Source organism: Poecilia reticulata, linkage group LG9 (genome assembly GCF_000633615.1).
Source record: "Poecilia reticulata strain Guanapo linkage group LG9, Guppy_female_1.0+MT, whole genome shotgun sequence".
In the NCBI taxonomy this organism is placed as follows: domain Eukaryota; kingdom Metazoa; phylum Chordata; class Actinopteri; order Cyprinodontiformes; family Poeciliidae; genus Poecilia; species Poecilia reticulata.
The window spans coordinates 17,673,935-17,686,375 of NC_024339.1; the positions used below are offsets into that span (position 1 = coordinate 17,673,935).

General features: G+C 37.2%; 1 protein-coding gene across 1 annotated transcript in view; it reads right to left on the reverse strand.

The window, feature by feature from the left end:
- Positions 1-2,927: 2,927 nt before the first annotated feature.
- The window catches only part of ghra (growth hormone receptor a), a 31,770-nt gene continuing 22,256 nt past the window's right edge, over positions 2,928-12,441 (reverse strand). Inside the window, exons 5-10 of the mRNA XM_008418329.2 lie at positions 11,178-11,356; positions 10,440-10,593; positions 10,232-10,322; positions 9,705-9,774; positions 9,023-9,243; positions 2,928-8,920 (exon numbers count right to left, since the gene is read on the reverse strand). Coding sequence (XP_008416551.1) covers positions 8,170-8,920; positions 9,023-9,243; positions 9,705-9,774; positions 10,232-10,322; positions 10,440-10,593; positions 11,178-11,356 — 1,466 coding nt within the window. The 3' untranslated portion in view covers positions 2,928-8,169. The remainder of the gene's footprint in view (positions 8,921-9,022; positions 9,244-9,704; positions 9,775-10,231; positions 10,323-10,439; positions 10,594-11,177; positions 11,357-12,441) is intronic.

Consider the following 12,441-nt stretch of genomic DNA (forward strand, 5'->3'; position numbering starts at 1 on the left):
CCTGATCTTACCACTGTTATTAAGAGCCACACGCACAATGACTGTTTAAGCAGAGCCTCATCGTTTCAGGTCATTACCCAAAGTGACTCATTTCATTTTATTTCATTTCAAGGGTCGCCTCTGTCTTGCGCAAACATGTCACATCGAAATTCATGTTGGAAAAAATAAGAATATTCACAGTCGTTGCTCGTAGGGGTGTCGGATGCAACACCTTATCATTTCAGAAAACTGCTACATGTTAATGGAAACAAGTCTGTATCAAATATGACCAGTTGCAGCTTTACACGTTTGTTTTTGATTAACATAGCGGCTGAATATTAATAAAACCTCTTCATGAATTTGAGAACTCAGTCAGAAAACCATCTTCCTGGAATAGCAATTTAGATTAAAATATATTGTCAGTATATATAGACATATATTTTTAATATGGAGTAAAAACCATCATGATGCCATAGAGGATGAGCATCTTAAGCATATTTGTTCCATGCAATCGCTAAAGCATTGATATATGTCTGTGAGTGCAATACCCTATGTTCAGTGTTATGTAGCTGGACTGCCTGTTGGGCTGTATGTCTAAAAAGGTCAACAAGCAACCGGAGGTAATAAATGAGGCAGAGGTGGACAGCTTGTGTGGGCGTAATTGGACTGAAGATCCAGTACAGAGGAACGGTGACTTATGGGCAATTACCTGCAATGTTCTGAGACAAAGAGCTGTGAGTGGCCACCTCTCTGATTCAATCAACCCCACACAGAGAAGCGCAGTACACAGCTTCTGTCTTAATTGTCCAATATGCTTTCCCCTCGGTGCACAACTGCTTCTGCAACCGGCTTTTCCTCCCTTAGTTACCCCATCAGAAGCAGCAGACAGAGAACCACATACTTGCGAGCTAATTCACATAGAAGGTCCTTTTGTGTGGCATATGAACGAGCAAACATCCACCCTTCAGTCATCGTACGCATGAATGCAATACATTCTTCAGGCACAATCTACATCAACTGGACTGGATTTGAACTCCAAAAGAGTATATTTGCATGAAGAAGCCTTTTCTGAAACTGTATGTGAATCTTAGTGCATGGTGCTTGTGTGCTTTTATGAAAGAAACAGTACATAATTTGAAGAGTCCTAAATTCATTCAACTGTCAATAAAGGACCAAAAATAATGATCAAATATTTTTTTTATGGCTAACTTAGCTAACATTTCATCACCCTTCTAAAATAATGGCCTAAGTAATGTAAATATATATGTATATATTGGCCTAATTGATCTTTTAGAAAAAAAAAGTTTTTTTTATACTTGGGTCATTATTTAGGAAGGTCCAATTTACAACAATTTGCTATCAGATTAACTGAGACTTAAATGGCCTTAAATGGCCCTTGTACCTTGGCAGTGTTTAAGCCTGCGTCACGACTGAGGTCTTTGACACACCGGGACTTGTCAATCATGGAAGTAAAAAAGAGAGACAAGTTTAAAAATGAGATTCGGTTATATTCAGTCAAGGCTTGTTATTATGAAGCAGCAATTTTTGTATACATTTGTCTATATTTCTTACATTGTTTGCACTGATTTTGGAGTTGGCTTTAACCTCCCTCTAAAATTCAAGATCATGTGAAATTTGATCTTGCATTATGGAGATAAATTAACTTCCCCTTTGGCAGAAAAGGATGGGTGAGGAGTGCAACCTAGAATGGACCGCTCTAAAACAAATCTGCAAGTTGCCTTGGATCCAGTTTATGCAGCACCCACTGAAAATTTAGTGAATATATGTTTGGAGGAAGTTTTTTTTTCTCCACTGTTAGAGATTGGTACAAAATCAACAAGAAAACTTTTAATCAACATCGCCTTCAAATATATAAATTACCTTTTCAAGAGGCCGAGCTTATATTTGTAGAGGCCCAAGTGAGTTCACAAAATGTCAGCTTTGATCCAAACTCAGGCTACCCTAAGATGTTTCTGTATGTTGTTCAAGCTTTGATTACTTTGAATCAGCTGTAACCTTTAGAATATACCATGAAGGGTAACACTTTATTTGAAGGGGGGTGAATAAGACTGACATAACACCTGTCACAAACATGAATAAGCCTTCATGAATATTTATGACTGTTGTCCTAAAGCGTCATTCGGTAAATTAAGACACTTTTAATACAAAGTTGACATTATTCAAAATGTCTTTATGACAACTTGACATTAACCAAGAAATCATTACTGATATAAATTTGTTAGAAACATATTACTGATTGCGCTTTAAAAATTAGGTAACTTTAAACTTTACCTTTAATAACATAATCAGTAATGATTTCTTGGTTAATGTCAAGTTGTCATAAAGACATTTTGAATAATGTCAACTTTGTATTAAAAGTGTCATAATTTACCGAATGACGCTTTATGACAACAGTCATAAATATTCATGAAGGCTTATTCACCCCCCTTCAAATAGTGTTACCCAATGAAAACTTTAAGTCAGCCACACACACACATATATATATATATATATATATATTTGATATATATATCAAAAAGAACATGTGCAAAGATCACAAAGTAGCTGCTTTGATCCAAAGTGGTTGATTCACTGTTAAATTTACAATTACTATCTATATGCGTGCCAATTTTCAAATTTCCACATAAAACTAGTCGGTAGAGTGGAAGTTTAAGGGACACTGTGGAGCCATTTCAATGTAGCACTGCCCTGCAGACCTTTATTTATAGAAATATTAAAAGTCTCCAACTGCTGTGTGACGTGTAGAGTTTTGGGGACTAGTGTAAAAGGAAATTTACTTAGAACAATAAGTAGAAGAGTCAATAAAAAAAAAAACAATTGCATTTTCAATGGCAGTAGCTCCCACATAATAAAATTAGAATTCAAAGTTTGTTTATTTAAGCTAAACCCCCAGATTCATCTTTAAAGATTACAAAAAATGGACAAGATGCTGTTATATTTATTTTATTGAGAACTTATTGATCACACATTAAACACCAAAAAGAGAACAAAACAGACAAATCCTCAAGGATCAATACGTTTCTTGGCCCTAGAGAAAGCAGCAGTTTTTACACAAGAACATTGGCTCTCGGATGCAAAAAGAAAAAAAAACAAAAAACTTGGATGTAAAAAAAAAAAAAGACAAAACGGAGTCATAGCAATTAATGAAGCCAGTATCGACTGGTTTATCAACTTAGACTACATTATTATTTTTTATTTGTTGTTTGTTTGTTTCCAGTTTGGTGGGGGGGGGGCGAATGACACATGGCAGAGGGCATACAGGAAGTAAGACAGACTGGAGCCATGGAACATTGTAAAAACTAAAAACACAGGATTTACTCAAATCAGTACTTGACTTGAAGTAAATCCTCAAGTCAAGTGGCAAATTAAGCACTTTCCTTAACAAACTGAACGGCACATGGTATGATGCTGATAGCTTCAAAAACATTAACCGACCACCAAAGATTCCAGCAAAATTACTTCCAGGCTCGAGAGAGTGACAAGAGTCAGCCTTCAACTCAAAGCTGCTGGCCAACGCGCATCATTGCAAAATAATTCACCACTGTCATAAAGTTCTTCGTGGTCATGAAAAACTGAAATCACACAGCGACACAAACAACAACATGAAGTTAAAAAGATGAATATATCACACAACATATACTTAATATGACTTTATAAATGTTCTATCTGGTTTAATCACCTATAAACTCTATGTGAAACATTAAATACTCCATTACAGTACAACAATCTAGCAATCTGTTAGTGTGAAATACGTTTTTTTAATATATAAACATAAACTCTGTATAACAAAATCAAAGCTTATTCATATTGAAGGTTCCTCAAAGTTTGATTTTTGTGCTGACCAGAAAACGTAATGCTATTCTGTAGTAACATAGAAATCACACACTTGATTTAGCAAAAGATACAAAATCTGAATACCATTTCTAAATATCACATATATGCTCTATGTGTACAAAGTGCTTCCTCTAAAGTGTCCTTGACATTTATAACCTTCAAATAACAAACTACCAATTCTGCCACTGTGAAATGAGCGATATGGCAAAAAAAAAAGAAAAAAATATACTTAAGGTAGTAAACATCTGCACAGTTGGCTTGAAGAATAAAAAGCACCTCCTAATTTCTTCATCTCGCCACCACTATTACAAACACTGCTTAAAACGTTTCCTCAGTTTTATGATTGCATTGTGTATTCCAGTTACACATTCACAGCTTTACCTAAAAAAAGAAGAAGTCCTTCATTCTCTGTTCTTGCTACGTGAACATAATGAGAGCCTTCTGTGATCACTGGACACTGTGACAGACAAGATACCCAAACAAAACCCACACTTTACTATCACAAAACATTTGACACTGATTACTGCTCTTTCTTGACTTGAACTCAGCCGTAAAAAAACAGAGCAAGAGAAATGCATGCACCAAGCAGCGTCGCCGTGTAAAAGTATCATCCTTGACATAAACTTTTATATTTGCACAGCACTAGCAAACATATTAAGACATTTTGCGACAGCACTAATTTTTGCTGGTATCATCCACATAATGGCAGGAGCAGCAGAGAACTGAGTATTTCTTAAAGAGAAATGGCATATAGTCATCAAATTCACATTTTAAACCTCTCTTTGTAGATCCGATTGATACAAAAAAAAAAAAAAAAACTACATGGATCCATATACTCAGAATATTTATGTCCAGAAAGGCAAGAAAGCAGCATAAATCACAGACTGGTTGTGTTTTTTTGGGGGGGGGGTTTGCACTGTTTGGAAAGTTTTGTTCACGGTGAAGTTCCAGGTGCAGGTTAATAAATTTGGATATTATTAGTATGATTTAGCTCAAATGTATCTGTCATTTTGAGGCTGACAGTCCTGATATTTTTTTGTTTTTTTGTCTTGGCACAAAACAATGTTGATCGGACAACCACTAAAATAAATCACAGATGTTACTTAAGTACTCATATTATGATGCAATGAGCATGTTGTTGAATCGTTAAGTCGGGACTTGGGATGAAACATAAGAGGCACCTGATTTCTTTTCAAGAATCCCATTAGGAGTAGAACAGAAACTGATATAACCTTTATTGTCTCAAAGTGGGGGAATTACTACTTAAACCATTATTTGTGAAAACAAATAGAAAATGCTGTATTAGGCAGAATATTCCTTATAAACACAGCCTTAAATGTTTTATCTACAAAAAGCCTGAAGCTAAGCAAACAAGATTCCAATTTGTTGAGTGTCTACAACTTGTTTTTTTATGAACGCTAAGCTCAAAATATGCTGGTAACTATTTTGAATTTAAAAATTGTACAAAATTGTCAAATAATTAAAAAAAAATAATCTTTTTTTTTTATGAAAACATTAAGCACAATATGTTATTATAAAAGGGAATGTTCTTTTATGTACTGCGCTAATATACACATGCATGCATGCATGCTTTGTGTCAATTTTTAACTGTTTCTTGGCACAGAGACAATATAAACCAATTCATCTACACATAGCAAACAGAGGTACCTTTTGTTAAACTGATATGAAGAAATTTAAATCACATTAGCATAGTACCACAGCAATTAAACAAACCATAATACTACAATAGGCACAGGCTGTTACATAGTGAACGTGGCAGATAAGTACTGTGTAAGTTAGTAACATCTATAGTACACTTTCACAGTCAACTTATTCCAGTTGCTGTCCCTGCAGTGACAATGTAGAACACAATTCCTCTTCAGAAACCTTAAAATGCAACAATTTCATAACACGTATGTCCCCTTACTTTTGTTTAATGAACCAAAACAATGTACCGTCAAGCAACTTGGGGCTGCTGCTGCTGGTTCTGTGACACATGTTGAACCACCTTTTGCCTTCCATTAGCAGAAGACTGCCCTCTGAAACCCAGGATATCAAATAATGTTTGAATATTGTCAGGTTGCCACAAAACAATATTTCAGGTTGAAGTCAAGCAGGACCCTACTGCCATACCTCACTCCTATTCAGCCACTTTGCTGCTGCTGTAGGGATCAAATCTGAACGACATTTGATAGCAAACATCCTAATTTAGGAATACGGGAGAGGTTTCTGCACCACCATCATCAGATTCAGACTTGCTGTGGATGAGGAAAATACTTTGTATTAAAGCAGAGTACTTTCATCAGCTTCTCTTCTCTGATCGTATTTGTCAGAGTTTTGCAAATAGTTATCTCATGAATAAGTTTGCCTCTCTACTCTAAGCTGGAAACAAGGTGAGGTGGACCATGCTGTTCTCGGAGAAACCGGTTTCAGCTAGTTCAGAGAGACCCCTCTACTCCTTATCTTTAAGTTTCTGTTTTATGACCGACACCCCGCCCTGCTTTCAATAAAACCAGGCTGCTGCATGGGGAGAAGTTGGATTTGTCCTGAGGCACCACTGAGACTCTCCCCCTTCGCAAAGGCTGAAGTGATACTACTCTCTGTGTGGTTCTTTATATGATCAGGTTAAAATACCCAACAGTATTATCTACAAAAAACGTCCCATAAAATAGCAGAGTGTGCCATTTTGTCCCACATTCCAACTTGGTGTGCACTACTCTATAGCTGGGAGACCTATTGTAAAACAACAACAAAAAAATATATAATAATTCTATTGTTATATGGTACAAACCTGTGCACTTTTTTCTTAACATCTTAGCAACAGTTACATGGGACATTTGGTGCATGGAGAAAACAGCTGAGGTACTCTCAAGCTCTATCTGCTAATGTGATGTTAGTCTCATGCTATTGGCCTGGTGCAGTGGGAAGAGGGACTCTACATGGGCAAAAGGTTGGTTCCCAAATGTAAAGGAAATCTGAGTAAATAAACCCTTAATGACTACAGTCAGTGATCAAAGTTCTGTGTTGATGTGAACATATTGTTTCATTAAATTTTTTTTTTAGTTAAAAGTAACAAGTCCAACAAAATCTATTCAAATTAATCTTGGAATTATTAAGTCAAGTATTTTAGTTTCCCTTTCACATAAATTATCTGCATTTGTTTTTGCAAGTACTTCCCTGCATTCCTGATTGGAACCTAGTGACCCTTAAGAAACCCTTAGTGGTCAACCTAACTTTGGTTTTATTGTTGACATTTGGTGCAGCTAAAACCAATGACTACAAAAGATAAAACTTTTTTCCTTTTTTTTTTTTAAGAAACAAAGATAGAGATTCAAATCTACATTGCTTTGCTCAAACGTTTTGTGTTTTGTATAAAAATATATCTCTTGTGAAGTACTATCAGTATGACATGGTGAAATAGGAAACTTTGGAATACAGTAAGTGTGATGGGCATTAAACCTCAAAAAGACAAGTACTGTCAAAGCCGAATTACTGTGTAGTTAAAAACATGGCTACTGTCTCTTTCTCTTCTCATTGATATACTGACTTCACATTCAATATTAAGACTGTAAGGCAATCTAAGGCAATTTTTCACACATACTGTATACATATAGGTATTTTTTCACTTACTACAATCATGCATTGATGCAAACTTTGCATTCTGCTTGTGATGTTTTTGTGATGTTATTACCCTCAGTGTGTTTCGGCCAAAAATTAAGAGTCTGATTCAGTGGGGACTAATGTAAGAGTACAATTTTTAGCGCATCTCAATAAATTACTATATTGTTAAGAAGTTATTTTTTTTCAGCAATCCAATTTAAGTGTAATTCATCTATTATGTACATTTATTACACACAAAGAGACATATTGCATTTGTTTCCCAAATTTTATGATTAAAGGCAATGACAATCCAAAGTTTAGGTTGTATAAAATTTATTACATCAGGCCAATAAATAATGAAATTATAGAATGCTAACATTTTCAGGGAAACCAAATTTTTGACTTTCAGTAGCTGTAAGACATAATCATCAAAATTGACAAACAAATGCTTGATCATTATCATTCTGTGTCAAATCAGACTATTCCATTTTTTTACATTTACTTCTTAAATAGAATTGCTGAAAAAATAGTTTTCAATTAGATTTTAATTTGTTGAGATGCACCTGTATATCTCCCTTTTGTATCATCTGGTTAATTCACACACTTATTCATCCAGTGTCCTGCAGTTTTGTAAGTTGTTTTTGGTTGTCATCAGGAATCAGGTAGGGTGACTTCATATTGACGTCCTGTCCAATAGGCCTGTACCTGTAGTTAAGGCCTGATGATCCTGTCCGCTCATGGTGAGAGATTCCCCAGCAGGTCGGGGGTGACGTACCCCACAGGCATTGGGACTTTGAGGGGATGCTGTGACTGGCACAAAGAGGGAGATTGGCTGGGAGGCGGGTTAAGGAGCAGACTGCGATGCGTGTCCAACTCCTGCACCACTGTGTAGTCTGCGACAGGGGTAAAGAGCTGAGGCTGGGAAGGCTCGGGGAGAATATACGGGGACTCGTTGGTGTCTCCCGTGGCTGCAGGTTTGGTCTCCATTGGCTGAGGCTGTATGGTTTGGTACCCTGCGCCAGGCACCGAAGTGCTGGGAGGAGTGCTGGTCTGCTGGGTGTTGTTCTCGACGGTGTAGCCGCCTCCCTCTGGAACCACTACAAACAGCTGAAACTGGGGCTCATTTCTCTTCTGCTCCTTGATGCCCTCAACATCTTCATTTTGCTTTCCTCCTTTCTGTGTTTCCCGCTCTGAACCTGAGGTGTTCTCCTGGATTTTAGGTTGTTGGCCAGGGGACAGCACAACCCCCCCAGTTGGCATAACATTGCTGACCTGGGCATATAAGTCTGTGTTGATCCAAGTCTGTGGTCCCCCGATTTGAGTTTGGATGAGGGGCTTTTCACCTGTCTCTGAAGCTGGGGCATTCAGGCAGGTTTCGTTGTCCTCAGGTTGGCCCGGCAGCAGGGACGCCATGAGTCTCTGAGTGTCATGTTCCGGCAGATCTGTGTCGTAACAGCTGGCCCGGCCTGAGTCATCGTCAGGGTGGCTTGATGAGAAACCCAAGGTGAAAACAATGAGGGAATAACTTGAAATCTGTGATACCAGTTAGCATGAAAACAATCCATTCATATGAAAGTTTTTAAATTACCTAATGGCGCTGAAACCCTCTATATTCCTGTGTGGGAGACCAAGGAGCCTCTGAGTGTCTGAATTATAGTTGTCTTCCTTGTCTCCACCTTCTGCATCGTCCTCATCCACCTCAATGAACTCCACCCATGGCTCTTCCTGGTAGAAATCTGTTGCATAGGCTGGCAGGCCATCCACACCTCCACCATTCAGGATAAAATTCAACTCCTCCAGTTTCCCCTTCTACAAAAGATATAAAATGTTGACAAGAGCTGCTCAAGCTGTAGTATGTAACTTTTACTTGATTTTTATCCTGCCACAACATAATGATAATTTTACCAAATATGCAGAAAAGATGTTTTAGAAAATGTACATGCTGCAGCTTTGAGAGAAACCTTTTTCACTTTAGAATATTACAGCCGACATATAGGCTCAGTGTTGGATATCATTCATGATATTCCCATATATTTTTTCTTTTGTTAAAAGGTGGATTTGCTCTGTAGCATCTCATGATATATCACACCATGGTATATCATTTATTTCAAAGCTTATCCTATTTTCCTACTTTGACTTTCTTTGTATTTATGGATAAGTCCATTTTTATCAAAGTAACAACAAAGAGAAAATTATGCAGCACCTTTTAACAGACTTAAATTAAACAGAAAGAGTAAAAAAAAAGGAAAACACAAGAATGCATTTAATACCTTCAACAGTTCTGAATCAATGCCTTTGATTTTGGGTGCAGGAACAGGCGGCAAGAGAATCATCATTATTCTGAAATGACAGAAGGACATGATAAAGTTAATAATGTTAACAGGAGCATCTTAAAACAAAGGGTGACTTTTTTTTATTGGGATTGGTGAGTGCAGTTCATGATTTATACCTACAAAAAAAACTTGTTTTAGTCTTTTCTTAACTGAACATCACCAGCCTTCAAATTTCATAGCAGATTAAATTTTCTAGAGCAAGTTTTTGATTGGAGGATTTGCTTGTAAATTTCTATGGCTACTGTGTTTGGGGGCAATATTTATAGACTGTTTTGTAAACGTATTTCTTTGCTATATTTTAAATGGGATAAAACCCTTTGAATCAAAACCAATACATTGTTTTTGAGATTAACACAAACCGTTTACAAAGTGTTTTTCACTCTTCTGTTTTTGGTGAGTTTTATTTAAAAAAATCCATTTGATTAATTTTATAATTTTTTAAATGAATAATGACAGGTTCTTACCTTTGCTGCTGAGAAATCACTATCAGCATGATGACAGTCAGGACCCCCACAACCCCAAAAATGAGAACCAAAGTGAGTGGGACAGTGGAATCTGAAAACAAAATGTAGCATCATTTCTGATTAAATTCCTTGTATTTTATTTTTGTGAATTTAATAACTTAAGTAATAAGGCAGGTATGCGTTAATTAAAGAAGAAAGGCTCCCACACCTTTACTGGGAATTTCTGTAACTTCAATGAAGATGGAGTCGCTGAACTCTCCGAACTTCACAAAGGCCTGCATCCTGGAGCGGATGTGCACTTCGTACTCTTTTCCTATTTGCAGGCCGTAGATCGTCTGCTGGGTGTGCGGCTGCTTCTCCAGCTGAAAATAGAAATTTTACAGAACTCTTTAGTGCATTTTAGCAGAGCAGACAAATGTCCTGACACATGCAGGGAGAAAATAAACACAGTGGCTAACTTGAATCAGCACAATGTGCCAAGAGGCCCTTACTTATTTTTGGTACCCGTAACTATGACCTTTTCAAAGGTGGCAGGGCTGCCCAGGCCTTTCACATAAATATGATCGAAGACATGTTGGCATAACAGAACCATCTGTTGCTATTTTGAAGTTTGCATTTGTCAAACCGGGTGGCCAGGCAATGATAAACAAGCCTATACAAGGTCCCATGCCCTCTGACCCACAGATCCCTCCCTTCTCTTCCTTCAGAGAGTTTGTTTTCGCAGAGGGTCCTGCTCCTGCTTCAGCGGGCTTGCCAACAAAGCTACGGTGCATTTCAGCCACAAGAGTTCAGGAGGGAGTCCAGACGGTGGAAAGGAAACAAAACACGGTGTCCCTACAACCTACCAAGGGTTTACTTTCAAACTTATGTGTAAGTGCTTTCATTTGTGCAATCTCTCGGGTGTTTTGTGCAGTCAGAAGGAAAGTTTGACGAAAAAAAAACGTACTGCTTCCCAGTTGGTGGCGTTCCTCTCTCTGTACTGGATTTCATACTCAATGCGCATCCAGCCCACGCCAACGTCTGCAGAGGGCGGGGGCTTCCAGCTGACTAAGACATCGTAATTGAGGCCAGAGGGGCTTATGTTCAGCAGGGTCCAGTTTAAAGACACGGGCGGGTCAGGACGCACTGTAAGGGGGGGGAAGGAGCAAAAGTTTAGACGTGAACACGAAAGAAAACATGCAGCTGTTTACATCTTTCGATTTCACTGCACTCTCGTTTGCGCTCTAAAATACTGCGGTGCAGGAATGTTTACGGCATTAGAACATGACTTTTGCACTGTGCTGATATTTTGAGATCTTCCAAATTAGCAAAACTAATAAAATTCAGCATTTTTACAATGTGGTATTTTAGTGGCATTAACAGAAACGCTGACAATGGTAAAAAATGTAACTCTCAAAATATGTACATTTATAAGAAAGTGTGTAGAGGAGGATATTCTTCATGTATCCACGTTTGTTTGGCATGCTGTACTGAAAAGAAATATTTTAGGTTTAGTTTTTATTTTTTGGCCTTTTGGGTGGATAAAATATTTGACCACTGCTTTTAATTTGTCTGTCAAGTTCCCATGAATCACAGGGTGCTGGTCTCGGTCTTTATCTTCGCTGTCTGGCAGACAGTCAGTTTATCTAATGTTTGTTTCAGCCAGCAGCAAAGGCTTTTTTTTTTTTTTCTTGGCACGTGGACTTTCAGACTAACTAAGGTTCCAGTAAATTCTGTGGTGATGAATAAAGCCTTTTATGAAGACCAGTTCCAAAATTCCTGCTTAAAAGCTGAATTACAGAACATTTTGCACAATTTGAAATATAAATCAACAATATTTAAAAAAAAAAAAAGCATTTCTTAGAGAAATCTGAGATCACTGTAAAATGCTTGTCAAAAATAAAGTCTTTTTGAAAAGAAAATGTACACAAGTCCTTACAGAGATGTTTAAATCTTGCTATGTTGGTATATGTTAAAGATTAAATGTTTACACGCTTTCTTTACCTATGTGGTCAGTTTTTCTTGCCAAAAAAATGTAAGGTGAGAGATAAAATGTTTTGAGAATATATTTTCCCAGAAAGTTCAAATTTCAACAATTCAGATATAAAGTTTGACATCAACATGTAAAAGAAAATAAAGCCAGAAAGTCAGAGTCAACATAGAAATAAGTGATGTTTTCAATGTGACACGTTTAAATAAAACGTTGAACCCCTAAAAAATAATGTCACCAC